This window comes from Electrona antarctica (genome assembly GCF_951216825.1).
Source record: "Electrona antarctica genome assembly, chromosome: 21".
In the NCBI taxonomy this organism is placed as follows: Eukaryota; Metazoa; Chordata; class Actinopteri; order Myctophiformes; family Myctophidae; genus Electrona; species Electrona antarctica.
The window spans coordinates 41,266,893-41,285,593 of record NC_136802.1 but is presented as its reverse complement, the minus strand read 5'-3'; the positions used below and the strand labels follow the sequence as shown (position 1 = coordinate 41,285,593).

Sequence of the window (18,701 nt, the reverse complement as noted above, 5' to 3'; positions counted from 1 at the left end):
TTGTGCAAGTATGATGTAAAAACAAACAGCAGGTAAAAAATGACAGAGGATTTACTTGGAACTCCCTCTTTCAGATAGGCGTTTTTTATTGCCTATGTGGTGAGTCACTTCATGGATCAATTTTAAGACTTTTGCAGTAAAAGTAAATCTCGGGACAATCCATTTCATGAACGGGACATCCTAAAGATATGAAAAAACTATGTCCCGTTTTGTTATACCTCGGGGAGGGGTATAGTCAACTTTTGGGGCTTTTGTTCCTGCACTAATTGTTCTTTACTCTGGTGTAACGTGTGCGCTATTGTGATGTTTTCACTCTGTATTAATTGTTTTTGTGTTGCTTTGAATGAAAACGTGTTTGACGAGGCTCTTTCATGGCCAAATCCCTCTTGAAAACGGTTAGTGTGTGTATTAATACACGTTGGCACACTTGAAGGTTTTTTTTTTTTTTTTTGCCAATAAAGTATTTTATCTATGTTAAAATGTCAGTTTAGTTACCGTAGCAGCTTTCGGTTTAGATATGTTGGAAACACTGTGTGTCTCCTGCTGCTGCTGTTGAATGCGTTTGTGTTCATGGTAACCAATGGAAGCTTCCTCTACTACACACAACACATTGTGGAGAGAACATTCTTCATTTTCAGGACTTTTGTCTTTATTTCAAAAGGCACAAAGAAACAAACATTACATTATCTCATCAATTCAACCGTTTAAAACTGTATGAATAGTTAAGTCACAACCGTCGACTTTACAGTAATGAAGGTGCATTCAGTTCCAATGCGCTTTTGAAATCAATGGACTTTGAATGGGTTTCATGCCTTCATAATGGACTATATGTACAGTATACCAACTTCAATGAGGTGTTCATCCAACAATAGAGATAAGTAACACAAAGAAAAGGATACAATACAAAGTAAAGTTGCTTAACTGTGATTTTAAAAAAAATCTTTAAATCTTAAAAAAAATAATCAAAGAACAAAAACATGGTAATATATCAAATACATACAAATTGTTATCATGAATCATACGTAAGCAAACAACCTAACAGTGGAATATCATAATGAAGCTATGCGTATACACTATAGAGTGCTACTGTATGTCTGCATAAAATGCTATCTAAGTTACATAAGTTGAGCCTAAGCAAAGGAACAATAACCTCCTATTTACACTATGGCTTACTGCTCATAACAAACACTGTTCTGTAAAAATTATATAAACAAAACCCATATCATGAAATGGAGGGATTACACATTAGCTTGAATGACAATGCAAGATTATTCATATTAATACCCTAATCGCATAAAATATGTAAAAGTAACAATTGTATAGCAACCACTTCATCAAGTTGACTATTTTAATTCTCCTACACAACTATTTACGTGTTGCTGTTGCCTGCTTGGGATATTAATTCTCGGGGCATGGTCCCATAATCTTCTACAGAGGAACCACAGAGAGCATCCTGACTGGATGCGTCACTGCCTGCATAGGCGGCGGTTGAGCCTGACGTTTGGGACGGCTAATATTTGTAGTATTATACAGCGCCAGCATGGATGACTGACCGTGACATTAAATTAATTGATTCAACCATGCCCCCATAACCAGCTAAATAACAACGCAACAAGGCTTCCGTTTCAAAATCACATCTTCTGTCTGTCCTCGTTTAGCTTTGGTCTGTGTGGACTGGGAGGAATTATTTCTATTTACGACCACAAACACCAGGAAAAGTACAGTAGGCTACTTGTTCTTCTGTCTGTCTGTTCCTGTCAATCTTTTTTTGCCCCTTTTTCTCCCCAATTTCTATTTACAACCACAAACACCAGGTAAAGTACAGTAGGCTACTTGTTCTTGTCTGTTCAGTAGGCTACTTGTTCCTGTCAATCATTTTATGGCATTATAATGAACCGTCGCAGTGTCCCACACTCCTGCATTATGTCTTCTGGTGGCCTGGAGAAACACAGAAACACCCAACGTTAAGTCACTGAATCACATCTGGCTGAGAACCCTCCTATCTCTCTATTGTTTGTTTGTATATGAAGACACTTGAACTCTGGTTTAACTGTCATTTACATTCCAGTCTTGTGTTGTGTAAAGATGTATTACCTTCCAGAGACAATAGAGGGCAATGGGTACCAGCATCAACAGCAGCACCAACAGCAGCACCACCACAGTGATTGTAACTCTGCTGCTGTTGTCCTCAGGTGTCGGAGGGACTGTAGGAGGGACTGTGGGATAAAAAACATCACCAAATAAACCTTCATGTTTGATTGAATCATGCCTGACGGAGATTCATATTGTGAGTTTAACCCATTTAGACCTGAGGCCGATTCTTAAAAAAGGGCTTCTAAATGCTAACAGTTTTCTGAAAAACCTGTGTTTCTATGTCAGTGGAGCTTAACCTTTTTCATGTCAAGGACCCCCAGAACTATCTGTATTTGGCCCAAAATATGTTGTTCCCCAACCCCCCCCCCCCCACCCCCACCCCCCCCCCCGCCGCCGCCAGAAGCAAAGATTTGAGTTAAGAAAATTCACTCTGAAAGAATATATATATTCAAAGACTTGAGCCACATTTTCAAGATGTATCAAAATTAGCAGACCTGCAAGCTCGTAGCGTGTCACTCGTGACGCGCTACAAGCTTGTAGGTCTGCTATTTTTCAACAGCTAAAGTATAACATAACGCTTAAAACACCAAAAGGGGTTCCCGCCCAGAATGGTTTAAAGGTCATTTCATTCAGGTTACCTGTGACGGTGAGAGAGAGGATGTCGCTCTCAGAGGAGACATTGTGAGAAAACACCTTGGTGTGTTTTATAACAACGTCGACGTGATAAGCACAGCTGTAATTCCCTTGGTGGCCGGGGCCTGCTTCGAAGAACAGGAAGTTGGCAGAGTGATTGACAGCTGGCTGGGTGTGGTTGTGTGTGCTGTTGGCTCCAGTGAAGGTGAGGTGGAAGGAGCCGTCTGGGTACTGTGGCAGGATGGAGCAGCTGATGCTGAAGTTGGAACCTTCCAACACCTGCTGCCCCTGCTGCTGGCCCTCAGAAACCCCGTTTAGAGTGGGGAAGACGCTGATGTTTGTCTTAAACAGAAGATCTGTAACAAGACACGAGTGATTGAATTATAGTACAGCAGATATTTACATACAGTATAGAGTAGCCAATAAGATGGAACCAAGATTAGAGATCCAACATATTGTAAGGCTTTTGTATGGCTTTTGCTGAAATTAGACGATGCAAAAACAGTTATTTTAAATAAATTCAGAAAAAGAAACATCCTGTTTCTATGCTGTAGATAGGTAGGTTAAGTAAGTAGGCAAGTAGACGGACGTCACTGTTTGTGTTACCTGAACAGATCACCTCCAATGTGACAGTGGAATTCTGAGACAGTGTCATTCCACACTCCCTCAGTGAAGACTCGGTTCCAACACAGTCAGCTGTGATCCACCACACAGGTTGAACCGTTGAAGCAGGACTCCTTTGTGTTGAAACGTCAGAGCCACAATCCATCTGCCTACACACGACAAAGGATGACTTCAGGTTCCAGTCGGACTGACCATCCACGGGTCTCCAGTCTCCCTGGTGTTGCATCTCCAGTACACCGCTACAGTTACTGCTTCCTCCCATCAACCTGACGTCATCAGGCTCTGCACAGAGACAAGACCGTTACAAACCATTTAGAGCAGACATGCCTTGTGAGCCGAAAGTGTTCAGTTCTCCCACTCCATGGGAGAATGGATGATGGTGTTCTGTTAACAGATGGTGGGGATCTATTCCTAACACTGTCTAACACTAACACATGGTGAGCTGTCACTCCCAAGACGGCAAACGGGTGACTTCTTGGAACGGATTTGACCAAACGTCAAACTCAAAACTCAAAGTTTGAGCACGGAATATCTGCAACTTATATATAACGGGTGTCCCTGGCTGTGGCACACCCTCATGCCATGCTCAGCCAATCACAGTGCATAATGGGAATAATGGCACACCTTCCAGCCAATCACAACGGCCAACCACATCGCCAATGTCGGCGCCATACATGGTTAATTTTGCTGCAATTCCGTCCTCAAATTTTGGCGGCATAGATGGTAATTTTCCCTCCTCATATTTTGAGGACATTACTAAAATTATTAGATTATACCTGAGCAGGTGAGTCCAACAGTCTTGTCAGGTGAGCAGGTGGTGTTTCTAGTTGAGTCTGAGGTTCTGCAGTCCAGGAGAACAGACTCGTTGCCTTCACACTGGAACTCTTTGGTCCACATCGAAGCGTTCACTTCTCCATAGAGCGCCCCCTGGGGGACTGAAGGAGCACCGCAGCCAAGATCCCTACAGACCACCTTTGCGTCCTGCTGGTCAAAGTCATATTCACACACTGAGACCCACAACTGGTTAGACTTCACCTCCAGTCTGCCTGAACACACACTGGTCCCATTCACCAACCTCACAGACTCTGGAGAGAGAGAGAGAGAGAGGGGGGGTGGTTGTCAACGTACGTGTATCTTATTAATGGCAATTCTTGCAACATGTTTCAACACGCACGCGCATGCACGCGCACACACACACGAGTTGTGGAGGTGAAGTGGAGTCCACATTATTGTAATAGTTGAGGTCACTGTTTATGTGTTTTACCCGAACAGAACACCTCCAGTCTCTCAGTGGAATTGTGAGACTCCTTTGTTCCACACTCCCTCAGTGAAGATTGAGATCCAACACATGGAATCTTCCACACAGGTTCAACGGTTGCATCAGACCTCCTTTGTGTTGAAACAGCAGAGCCACAGTTCAGCTGTCTACACACTACAGATGATGACTTCAGGTTCCAGTCATAAATAGAACCCGCTGGTCTCCACTCTTCCTGGTGTTTCACCTCCAGTATACCAGAACAGTTACTGGTTCCTCCCTCCAACATGACGTCACCAGGCTCTGTACAGTGGCAAAACGAGGCAAAAAAGAAAATAAAGTACTATTACTTTCATTGTTAAATAGGAATGTGAATTACAAGTATAGTTGGTATTTTACTGTTTTATCTCAGGCTAGCAATGTCATTTTCATGTTTTAAACTAGAAATATGGACTCCACCGACAGTATAGTAGAGGTCAATCTTAGCCAACCAGGATGAAATATGAAATATTGGACAGGTCTCCCTTGATGACATGACCATAGAGGTCATCAGGGCAGCTGCTGGCCATTTGGGTTCCCTAAGCATAATATCTTTGTGGTGCGGTGCTGGATTACTTCTTCAATTCGACCAATTCCACAATTCAATTGGACTACGGTGGCAGCAGGAAGTACAAGGTAATAGCCTAAATAGCTCCAGTTTTACCACCTTGGTGATTCACAACCATATGCTTATATTGGATGTGATTTCTCATCCCATCAGAATCAAAGTAATCACAGACATGACAGTGTCTGCAGCTAGAGTACATTTCACTCACTGGTGACCACAAACCAGTCACATTATGTGAAATGTTCTTTTCTACTTGATGATTATTATTACCTGAGCAGGTGAGTCCAACAGTCTTGTCAGGTGAGCAGGTGGTGTTTCTAGTTGAGTCTGAGGTTCTACAGTCCAGGAGAGCAGACTCGTTGCCTTCACACTGGAACTCTTTGGTCCACATCGAAGCGTTCACTTCTCCATGGAGCGCCCCCTGGAGGACTGAAGGAGCCCCACAGCCAAGATCCCTACAGACCACCTCTGCATCCTGCTGGTCAAAGTCATCTTCACACACTGAGACCCATGACTGGTTAGACTTCACCTCCACTCTGCCTGAACACGCACTGGTCCCATTCACCAACCTCACAGACTCTGGAGAGAGAGAGAGAGAGAGAGAGAGAGAGAGACATTTTGTATCAAAAACAAATACATTACACTTTTCCAGGACTGCTCCGCTCATCTCTGAAATGCCATTTTTTTTAAGAGTGGGGGATCTTAGTTGAGATCATTCAAGAATACATTTTCCAACATCACTACGCACAAATAAGGAGTTGTCTAAATGTAATAACTATTTTTTGTGTATTCAGAATTCCTAACATGTCTCTGTAATGGACAGTCAGGACTCGGTAACCTATTAATATGTGAGCATTTTGTTGGTGGTACTTTATTTAGTACTTCAGGTTAATACAAGTAAAGATGTTTGTGTGTATCAGAACAAAAGGGAGGTGTGTGTTCTGTGTGTCTGTGTGTATCAGTTTTGGTGTCAAGTCTCAGGTGAGGCACAGACAGACAGACAGACAGACAGACAGACAGACAGACAGACAGACAGACAGACAGACAGACAGACAGACAGACAGACAGACAGAGTCACCTGAACAGGTGTTACCTGAACAGATCACCTCCAGTCTGTGGGCTGAAGTATAAGACGCATTTGTTCCACAGTCCTTCAGTGAAGACTCAGAGCCAACACAGGGAGATGTTATCCACCATACAGGTTGATTTGTAGAACCAACCAGTCTTAGTGATGAAACAGCAGAACCACATGCTAGCTGTCTACACACTACAGATGATGACTGCAGGGTCCAGTCAGAATCATCCACTGGTCTCCACTCATAATGGAGTTTCATCTCCAGTTTTCCAGCACAGTTACTGGTTCCTTCCACCAATCTGACATCTGTACAGAGACGAAAGTAAGCAGTAAAAACAAAAAGAAAAGAAAAAAATGCATTACTTTCATTTTAAGTATGTTTTAAGACTCAACACAGTCTATCCTGCAGGGGACACAGAAAGCACCACCGGTACGTTCCAAAAAGATCTGTCAACCTAAATCAGAGTAAGTAAAGGGGCAGTGGCTCAGGGGTAGAGTGGCCGGTAGAGTAGCCGGTTCGATCCCCGGGCTCCCCCAGAGTTAGTGTAGGTTCTAAGTAGGTTAGACACTAACTCTGCCATCGGTGTGTGAACGTGTGTGTGAATGGGTGAATGTAATGCACAATCTTTGTAAAGCACTCTGGATGAAAACACTATGTACAGTAAATGCACCATTTACCATTTAAAGCAAATCACACGCATGTTGAAAATAATGCTAATTAAAGTTTGAAATGATACGCTGCTGTCATAGCACATTGTGATGTAGGAGGAGGTGGGTGTGTCCACATAACTCATCAATTTTAACACATACTGTACAGCAGCGCTACTCAACCCGCGGCCCGCATGCGGCCCCTGCTTCATGTCTCTGCGGCCCACCGTGGTCATGCCAATGAAATGATAGTTTTTGTACTTTCAGTGTGGGGAAAGCAATTGCAATCGTGATGAGATTCAGCTGATATAGGAAAGTGACCTGGTATGACTGTTCTATTCTATTTTGCGTTGTTTGTTTCATTAACCCATTTTGGGCGGGAACCCCTTTTGGTGTTTTAAGCATTATGTTATACTTTAGCTATTGAAAAATAGCAGACCTACAAGTTCATAGCGCGGCACTGAGTGCCGCGCTATGAGCTTGTAGGTCTGCTATTTTTGAAAAATCGTGAAAATGTGGCACAAATTTGGAATATATTCTTTCAGAGCAAACATTTTTAACTCTAACTTTGCGTTGTCCCTTGAACAACATATTTTCAGATGGGGGTCGGTGGTCAATTACATATAATTTTTGGGGTCCTTGACATATTGAGCACCACTGATACAGAAACATGAGGTTTTTCAGAAATACCTAATTTTTTTTATTTCAACGTCAGGCCTAAATGGGTTAATGTATTATTTGTGTTTGAGTATATTGGCTTTACTGCATCATTGCACTGGTTACAATTTGTTCTAGATTCCTAGTGATAATTTAAAATGAGATATTCCTCTAAATCTGGGTAGTAAAAAAGAAAAGAATCAGGCCACAGCCCTCCTGGTCCCTCTGCACGTCCCTGATTACCTGAGCAGGTGAGTCCAACAGTCTTGTCAGGTGAGCAGGTGTTTCTAGTTGAGTCTGAGGTTCTACAGTCCAGGAGAACAGACTCGTTGCCTTCACACTGGAACTCTTTGGTCCACATCGAAGCGTTCACTTCTCCATAGAGCGCTCCCTGGAGGACTGAAGGAGCCGCACAGCCAAGCTCCCTACAGACCACCTCTGCATCCTGCTGGTCAAAGTCATCTTCACACACTGAGACCCATGACTGGTTAGACTTCACCTCCACTCTGCCTGAACACACACTGGTCCCATTCACCAACCTCACAGACTCTGGAGAGAGAGAGAGAGAGAGAGAGAGAGAGAGAGAGAGATAGAGATAGAGATAGAGATAGAGAGAGAAAGTGTGGGTGTGTGTGTGGCGGGGGGGGGGGGGGAGGGTGTTAAACATTTTCATTCATTAAAGGTAGGCTACAACAGACGAGAACATGAGGACACACACACAGTCACACACGCACGGCACACGCACGGCACACGCACGGCACACACACACACACACACACACACACACACACACACACACACACACACACACACACACACACACACAATAAACGGATGGACGTATGGGGACAGACGGACGGGGACAGACAGACAGACAAGCCAGATCAATTAAATAGCAGACTGTACAGATGACTGTTATTGTTGAAGTATTGTTTGTGTTACCTGAACAGATCACCTCCAGACTGTCAGAGGACCGATCAGAGCTCATTGCTCCACACTCCCTCAGTGAAGACTCAGTACCATCACAGGAAGCTATCTCCCATACATCAGAATAACCAGCAGAACTAATTTTTGTCGACAGAGCAGAGCCACAGTCTATCTGCCGACACACTACAGATGCTGCCTTCAGGTTCCAGACAGACTGATACTGACTATCCCCTCGTCTCCATTCTCCCTGGTGTTTGATCTCCAGTCTACCAGTACAGTTACTGCTTCCTCCCACCAACCTAACATCATCAGGCCCTGTACAGAGACAAGTGAGAATACCGTAAGTACAGTCAAACAAAGTACTATTACTTTCCTTATAAAATAACAATCCTAACAAAGAGTGTTGATTGTTATGTCAGGCTATCGAAACCACATCCTTGTGTTTGTTTTCTGTTTTTTTAACTGATTCTGTTCTATTTTCACCATCATTTCTCATGTAGTTTAATGTTGAACGTGGGAGGGGCGCTACCACGTTCAGCTTTTGGTGTGTGTCCACAGTCGTTGTGTCATAGTGTCTGAGCAAATAGACAATGTGTCTATTTTTACGTCATGCTGATGTGCCCCTCACTTCACATGGGTGTGATTTTTCAAATACGATTTTGGTTCGTAAAGCATGTAACCTTTGTCCTTATTACTATTTTTGAGGGGCACTAGCCCCTCCTATGTCCAGCTTTGAGTGTTAGTGTAAACACAAACATTGAGGACAAAAGTGTGTAAACACAAACATTGAGGACGCAAATTGTGATTGGCCGGAATGTGATGATGTATGTTGATAAGAGCGCCCCTCACTTACACACAGGTGTGATTTTTATTATTACCTGAGCAGGTGAGTCCAACAGTCTTGCCAGGTGAGCAGGTGGTGTTTCTAGTTGAGTCTGACCTTCTACAGTCCAGGAGAGCAGACTCGTTGCCTTGACACAGGAACTCCCCATAGAGCGCCCCCTGGAGGACTGAAGGAGGCCCACAGTCGAGCTCCCTACAGACCACCTCTGCATCCTGCTGGTCAAAGTCATCTTCACACACTGAGATCCACGACTGGTTAGACTTCACCTCCACTCTGCCTGAACACACACTGGTCCCATTCACCAACCTCACAGACTCTGGAGAGAGAGAGAGAGAGAGAGAGAGAGAGAGAGAACATTAATGAGTGGGGATCTTAGTTGATTTGAATAGAATGAAGGCGTTAACGAAGTATGCCATTGTTACAGGAGGCTATTGATCTGTTATCAAGCTAGGCAAGGCAGTAGCCATGCAGTGGGAAATCAGCTTTCGACAGTCTAAGATTCAATAAATATCACTTTTGTGAGGCAGGTTGTCGCAGACCCCTAGTGAATGGGCTCCAATTTTGACAACCCGCGCCCTGCCAGTCAATAATCAGATCCATAGACCATCCAGTCACCAGGGATTATATCAAAATACAAACCAGACCCGTCCCGCCCGCCAAATAAGGGACCCGTTGTCCGCCCTGTTACCCGTGATTACATGCAGTAAATAGCCTACAGCCAGTCACTCAATTTAAAGCTGTGTTAAAATGCTTTTAACACAAGACTGCAGCCGTCAACCATAGCGGTACATTCAGTGGTCAAGTTCGTTCAGAAATCTACACGTCAAGTGAAGAACGGAGGAGTGAGCTTTCCATATAGCCACGCGCCAGAACGTGCATACATGCAGTACGCACGTGTCGTTGTTTGCATTGTCAGATGATTTTAATTTGAAGGTTAAACAGGATGTTAAATGTGTTTTTGTGAGTTAAGTCAACTGACCGGCGTGCTGTGTTAAGCTACGTGCTCGTGCTATGAGGATGATATCCCAAAGAGCCTTCCCGCTCATAAAACATGTGTTGGACTCGGGCCGTAAATGAAAGCCCTTTATAAGTTTGCAGCATGTGTGTGTGTGTGTGTGTTGTGGCGTTCACTGTGTGGCAGTGTCTGGCCAGCAGCTATGATCTGAATGTCCGGTGTTTACACAGACACGCTAATAAACAGCTTAAATGTTAAAAACAGGCGTTGTGGTTGTTTGCATATGCTAATGGTCAATGCCCGTGTGCAGAGCAATTGCTCAAGCCACTGAGGAGAACCATCCAGAACAGACAGGACCGGTTTCCTTATTATAGTAGGATAGGATAGTGAAGGTAGCAGATCTACAAGCTCACAATGTGTCACATCGCAACATGTTGTGAACTTGTAGATCTGCTATTTTCACTGTATTTTAAAGTGCATTTAAGTGGTTAAACTTTTCCCTTCCTAGAGATGTCTTTGAAATGTAGTGGAGTAAAAGTATACAAAAATAGAAGTACTTAAGTAATAGTACTCAATACAAGTAAACATACTTTGCTACTGTCCACCACTGTGCATAACAGACACGGACATGAGTTTCAACAAAGACACAGACAGACAGACAGACAGACAGACAGTTCAATTACATTAACTGTACAGATTACAGTCATTGTTGAAGTGATTGTTTGTGTTACCTGAACAGAATACCTCCAGGATCCTACGGGAAGTATCAGACGTCTTCGTTCCACACTCCCTCAGTGAAGATTCAGACCCATCACAGGTCACTGTCATCTTCCATACCGGTTGATATTCTGAAGCATAACTCCATCGTGTTGAAACAGCAGAGCCACAGTCTAGCTGCCTACACACTACAGAGGATGACTGCAGGTTCCAGTCAGAATGACCATCCACAGGTTTCCAGTCTCCCTGGTGTTGCGTCTCCAGTCTACCAGTACACTTACTGCTTCCTCCCACCAGCCTGACAGGCTCTGTACAGAGACAAGGGAGTAAGTAGTAAAACAACGTTTTATTTCATCAAAAACTAAAAGTGTCGTTATCTCAGAGAGTCAGTGGTCCTCATTCACAAAGGAGAAATACGCCAGAGTGTAACGGAAGCGTAAAGGTCATGCGTATAGATATCGGAAAATCCGTCCGATCACGCTACGGTTAAGTCCCGTGTTATTCAGGGAACCAGGTGTAATCACTTCATTTGTGCGGATCGGCGAGTGCATCCTTTCTGCATTTTTTCTAAGCGATTCGCCTGGTGTCGCCTGGTTAGAGGGAACATCCACGACCATATAAGGCAACAGGAAATATCGAAATACGTCATCATAGACTGCACAGAGCAGAGGATTCCCAAGTTTTAAATGATATACAACAGCCGCGATGAGCTTCTAGAGCAATTAATTTTGACAGGCGGGTCTGCACGGACAGATCTTCAAGCAAACAGCGCGAGTTATATGTATATAATTATAAACGAAACTTGCCAACTTGGCACGCATTGCTTCACTCCTTGTTAAATGTCAGAACGTTAATAAGTTAACTGATGTTACAGTTACTTTCACATAATGAGAAAGAAGTTAATTTGTACTGTTCACCACACGACCAAATGCTATATTAAAACTCGGCAATGATAAAAGGCACTATATTGATTAGTCTACTGCGGTGATTGATTCCCTGCCCTGCACTCGGATTTGGAAAGCAAATATATGGACATGCATGGACACAGGACATATTTTCTTTCTTTTTTTTCTTGTGGGATTTGGACTTAAGGCTATATTTCATCCGATCCAACTACGTTGTATGTTTCCTCAGCTGCAAGTAAGAGTTGGCTATTCTGTGTGGCGTCTGCATGTGATCAATATACATATTATAAATTATTACCACGACGCAAATGGAGGCAGATAGGTGCTTGCAGCAAAGGCATTTAGGCCTACGTGAAACTTTAATTGGCTGAGTCTCTGTCAACATGCTGATCAGCGAGTTACAGTGGTAATAATAATCATCATCAACAGCCTTTCTTGTCTGTCTGTCCGTCATGTTTGTGAACAAGCGCGAGTGGAGGTGAGCTGGCTTAATGACTGGCCGACTTTCAAACACGCTGATGCCATTCATTCAAATAGGCTAATGTGGTCTTCTATTTTTTATATAGGGCTAATCCCCCCCCCCCCCCCACACACACACACACACACACACCGACAGTCAGACTGACTCAAAGGAGCTCCATAACGAAACAATTTAAATAGGCCTATACTGCAGACATTACTACACTAAACAACATTGGATTCGTACAGTGCAGAATGCAGATAAGTGTATGTTCTTATTATAATTGTGAGTTTGTTTTTTAACATGCAGCGCGAGTCCGTGAGAGCCGTTCTATAAGCTCACAACGCGTTGCACTGCGAGTAGAAGGCTGCCGAGTGAGCAGCCCCAATCGCGCATGCTAGAAATATCCTAATAAATAAATAAAAAGGTGTCGGGCTCGGGGCAGTTTCTGTATGGGACTAGGCTAACTTGCCTCTAGAATGCATGCATATAGGCATACAAGTGATACTTGGCTTTTATATAGGCTATCATTTTTTTATGTACTGACATGGGGACACATGCAGCCTACATATTTTATCTGAGGTTTGGGGACTTTTAATTGATTCAGCATGAAGACTAAAGCCTTCTTAATAAATCTACGCAAGCCGTACACGACCATGAGAGCTGGCTCAGCTTTTAGCGGAATTTCCGACCAACCAACGTCAGCGTCAAGTTCACGTTCAAGTTCATGAATTCCCACGTAATGTGGGAATCCACGTAAATGCCTGTCCGCTCACGTAACGTCACTTTATGAGCGTAAACGCCGTTGTGAATGAGGACCAGTGTCTTTTTTAATATCTTCAACTTGTTTTAAGTTGATACCTTTTCTCATGTATCTCGTTTGTGTTATATTATAGTAAAAGTTGTATCTTTTTTGTAAAATGCTTTAAATACATTTTGGAAAAGCGCTGCACACAGTGCTTGTAAATTCTTAGAAGCCCAATATTTCATGATATGAAATAAATTGATTTAACCATAATGATAATATTAATTGATTTAACATATGAACGTGGAAACCTCTCCCTCTCTCTCATCTGTGCATAAACCCTTGTTTCTCTTCTGTCTGTGCGTAGGGGACGAATTGTTACGGCTCGCTCCTCCTCCTAACCTTCACATCCATGTACTGTGACAATGTGCACGTGCAACACGCTTTATCACACTAAACACAATGTGCACGTGCAACACGCTACATCACACTAAACACAATGTGCACGTGCAACACGCTACATCACACTAAACATATGAAATACTCTCACTATTGTCAAGCATTATGACAAAGAGAAAGATGCATGTCAATGTAAAGTTACTTTGATTTATTTACTGACATCAACCTGGGAGAGAGAACACAAGTTCCACTTAATCCTCTCATAAAGTTGTAAACATTGACATGAAGTTGTAAACATTGACATAAAGTTGTAAACATTGACATGATGTTGTGAACAACATTGATAACTGCTTTGACAGCAGGGGGAGGCGGGGCTGTGTGTTATTTGCAGAGCCCTCCATACCTAGTGTAATGAACATACAGACAGGTGCAACCATTTTCTAAAAAAAAAAAAAAGCTGAATAAATATATATATATATATATAATTACCTGAGCAGGTGAGTTCAACAGTCTTGTCAGGTGAGCAGGTGGTGTTTCTAGTTGAGTCTGAGGTTCTACAGTCCAGGAGAACAGACTCACTGCCTTCACACTGGAACTCTTTGGTCCACATTGAAGCGTTCTTTTCTCCATAGAGCGCCCACTGGAGGACTGAAGGAGCCGCACAACCAAGCTCCCTACAGACCACCTTTGCGTCCCACTGGTCAAAGTCATCTTCACACACTGAGACCCACGACTGGTTAGACTTCACCTCCAGTCTGCCTGAACACACACTGGTCCCATTCACCAACCTCATAGACTCTGGAGAGAGAGAGAGAGAGAGAGAGAGAGAGAGAGAGAGAGAGAGAGAGAGAGAGAGAGAGAGAGAGAGAGAGAGAGTTAATTAGAAGAAGCCCTTGGTCTATCTATAATCTATGATGATTTGTAATCTTTGTTTACCTGTTGTGTTGTGTGTTTGTTCAGCCTGGAGAGCTGAAGGGAAAAAATAACACAATAAATTAGCTTCACAACAGAGAACGTGGATTGTCTCTATTACTCTAATACATTGTCTCCACCAGGCCAGGCGTTACATTTTGGCCCATAACTCTTGAACCGTAGGTCGTACAATCAAAACATGACTTTCCCTGGATTCCTTGGATCATGACAACTACCCACACAGTCAATGCCCACCTCAGAATGAGTATCAGAATCTGTTTAGTTTGTCACATTACAGTTTTGCAGGTGTAAAGCAATGGTGGAATTATATTTTTCTTGTGTGAGCTTCATCCCAGAAAGTCTTGTCAGGCCTACATGTGTCATTGTGTCATGACCCAAGGAACCTATAGGGGGAAAAGTTTGACTTTATGTACGGCTGTACGGTTCAATACTTACACCCCGTCCTCACTGCCAGCGATGTGAGCAAAGAAAAGTCATAAGTGGCGGTCTGTACTGAAATTAACTGGGCCTTCAACAATCTAGAGATCGTCTGGGACGGTCGCGGAACGGCCGCGCGCGTGCACACACACACACACACACAACGGCGTAACAATGCACATCAACGTTATTATACTGGAAGTCTGGAACAACGAAAGCACACAAACAATAATAATAAGCTGCAGCCTGTCAAGTGTCAACCTGTCACCGGGGGACTAAACACACACACGCACACAGAGAGAGAGAGAGAGAGAGAGAGAGAGAGAGAGAGAGAGAGAGAGAGAGAGAGAGAGAGAGAGAGAGAGAGATTTAATTAGAAGAAGCTCTTGGTCTATCTATAATCTATGATGATTTGTAATCTTTGTTTACCTGTTGTGTTGTGTGTTTGTTCAGCCTGGAGAGCTGAAGGGAAAAAAATAACACAATAAATTAGCTTCCCAACAGAGAACGTGGATTGTCTCTATAATACATTGTCTCCACCAGGTCGGGCGTTACATTTTGGCCCGTAACTCTTGAACCGTAGGTCGTACAATCGACATTCCCTGGATTCCTTGGATCATGACAACTACCCACACAGTCAATGCCCACCTCAGAATGAGTATCAGAATCTGTTTAGTTTGTCACATTACAGTTTTGCAGGTGTAAAGCAATGGTGGAATTATATTTTTCTTGTGTGAGCTTCATCCCAGAAAGTCTTGTCAGGCCTACATGTGTCATTGTGTCATGACCCAAGGAACCTATAGGGGGAAAAGTTTGACTTTATGTACAGCTGTACGGTTCAAGACTTACACCCCGTCCTCACTGCCAGCGATGTGAGCAAAGAAAAGTCATTAAAATACATGTGTTTCAATCAGCAGGAGAGCGACACTACATGTGTTGTGCAGCAACGTTGTCCCACTCCCCAAACTATTTGTATATTTTTATTGGTGGATATCTGCTTTGTGTTCCTGGAATATAGCTATTTTAATTGTCAGAAGTTTAAATAAAGTTTCAAATGGCATAGTGGACGGACAACACATTTTGTTTCACTACGGTGGGCAATCCTCAAATATGAAGTGTGTCAGGAACAAAGTGAGGGGTACATTGTTCCTGCCGCACTTCATATTTGAGGATTGTTCACGGTACATCACGGTATGGTATATTATTTCATATCATGTGTAGCCTATAGTTCAAACGACCACCATCAAGCAGTATAGGCTACAGTGAGTAAGAAAAATATCTGCTGTGTGTCGTCAAAGGACATTAATTATCACCTGGCTTTCAGTCCATCTGGTAAGCTGATGTCTTACCTGATAAACTGTGATGGCATGAGGCCAGCTGCTGTGTGTCGTCAAAGGACATATTATCACCTGGCTTTCAGACAGAAGTATCCTACATAAGCTGATGTCTTACCAGATAAACTGTGATGGCATGAGGCCAGCTGCTGTGCAAGGTTACCACTGTTGTTGGACCAATCATCACTAAACTCGCAGAATGACATAAGTACCTAAAAATACCCTGAAAGATGTATTCTAATCGGCCACCAAGGGTTGCTACAAATGGAAACACAAATGTGACTATGCAGAGGCAAGGAAGCAACCCGGTGCTCAGGAGGTGTGCAGGTATACAAAATATAAAAATAGTAAAAAGGTGCTCCTGGATCAATCGGGATGACACATATAGAAAAAAGCGGAGATCCGGGCACACTTAATAGTTAAAAAGGAGGAAAACGTTATTAAACCGACATGTTTCGGCCTATACCGGTCTTCATCAGGGCTCAGCCCGGATCTCCGCTTTTTTTCTATAATGAATTGTTTAGTCCAAACATTACAACTCACAGGACATGTGAGTAAAGTTAAAGTTATTTTATAATTGCCCAACAGGGGAAGCCATCAGTTCTAAATGTGTGTGTGCACTGTGCATGGCCTTAAACCCATTCAGGACAGGAACCCCTTTTGGTATTTCAAGCATTATGTTATACTTTAGCTATTGAAAAATAGCATATCTACAAGCTCATAGCGCGGCACCGAGTGCTGGGCTACGAGCTTGTAGATCTGCTAATTTTGAAAAATCGTGAAAATGTGGTGAAAATCTTTGAATATATATTCGTTCAGAGCGAACGTTTTTAACTCAAATCTTTGCTTCTGGGGGGTCCCTGGAAAGACACATTTTCAGATGGGGGTACACGGCGAAATACAGATAATTCTGGGGGTCCTTGACCTGAAAAATGTTGAGCACCACTGACTGGTTTTACAGAAAACTTTTAGGATTTAGAAGCCATTTGTTTTTAATTGTTTACATTAGTAGGCTATTTTATGAATTCGTTTTTTTACAGTAGTTTGTATGGTCTGTTGGGTGTTGGTTGTTTTAAAATGGACCTCTATTTCATTTTTACCAATAGATTTTACTCAAAAAAAACTCATAGCACGACACAGAGTGCCGCGCTACGAGCTTGTAGATCTGCTATTCTTTTTAAATCGTGAAAATGTGGCACAAATCTTTGACTATATATTCTTTCTAAGTGAACATTTTTAATTCAAATATTTGCTTCTGGGTGGTCCCTGGAACAACATATTTTCAGCTGGGGGTCCACGGCCAAATGCATATTATTCTGGGGGTCTCAGAGTCTCTACTCACAGCAGTCTGCCGGTTCGTCTGAGCCGTCCCCACAGTCATCTGCCGTGTCACACTTCCACCACAACGGAATGCACTTGTAGTTCTTACAAGGAAACTGATGGGAGAGACGACACACATCTTTAGAATGACTATCGACAGCAGACACAAGACATAAAGACATAAAGACATATAACCAGTGCTTAATTTCAGCCGGAGCTTGGCGGAGCTCAGCTCCGGTAACTGTCACTTCAGCTCCCCTATAGAGGCAGCTCCGGTACCTGTAGGTGGCGCTCCGCTATGGGAGACTCCCATAGCCTCCCATAGCGGAGCTGATTGGTCCTATACGCAGAGTAGACTAGGCAGGCTGCGTAGGGCCCCCGATTCCCACAAAGGCCTCCACCCGCACTGCGCAAAGAACGTACAGCTACGTTATTTGCGCAGGGCGGGTGCAACTACGTTCTTTGCGCAGGGCGGGCGCAACTACGTTCTTTGCGCAGGGCGGGCGCAACTACGTTCTTTGCGCAGGGCGGGTGCAACTACATTCTTTGCGCAGGGCGGGCACAACTACGTTATTTGCGCAGGGCGGGCGCAACTACGTTCTTTGCCCAGGGCGGGCGCAACTACGTTCTTTGCGCAGGGCGGGCGCAACTACGTTCTTTGCGCATACGGGAAACATGCCTGTTGACGGCTGACTGTAGAAGTTATTATTCCGACCACGTAGAAACGCCCCCCTTTCAAAGTATGTTTGCTTCGTTGTAATGACGGGAGAGTTTATTTTTAGACAACACACGGAATCTATTAGTCATCATGAAGCGACTTTATCCGTTCGTTCAGGATATGAAAAAAGAAAAGGCTTCAGACTGAACTATACGGGCAGCAGCAATCAGGTAAATAAACTGTCAACTTGCAGCCTTGCAGTGTCCTGTGCTGTGAATGCCGGTTGTTGTTACTTGTTCCAAACAGAGCTGGGTGGTCAAAGTGTGTGTGTTTATGTGGGGGGCGGGGGGGTGAAATCACTGACCTACAGTATATGTGAGAGTGCAGATGTTGCGACTCACAGTGAATGGGGGTGACGCGCCTGGTTGTTGTTGTGTGTTGTACAGGCTGAGCCACGCTGGCGGCTAGCGGCCGGGACTAGCAGTGCTGCTGCT

General features: G+C 43.6%; 1 protein-coding gene across 1 annotated transcript; it reads right to left on the bottom strand.

Annotated features, from left to right (window-relative positions):
* Positions 1 to 688: 688 nt before the first annotated feature.
* On the bottom strand, positions 689 to 4,027 carry LOC306914394 (uncharacterized protein; the record flags this gene model as incomplete). The annotated part of the gene is made up of 5 exons (XM_079491388.1): positions 689 to 1,938; positions 2,095 to 2,216; positions 2,733 to 3,083; positions 3,334 to 3,633; positions 3,976 to 4,027. 5 exons carry the CDS (start codon positions 4,025 to 4,027, stop codon positions 1,873 to 1,875), a joined length of 891 nt encoding a protein of 296 aa, XP_079347514.1. The 3' UTR covers positions 689 to 1,872.
* Between the last annotated feature and the right edge of the window lie 14,674 nt (positions 4,028 to 18,701).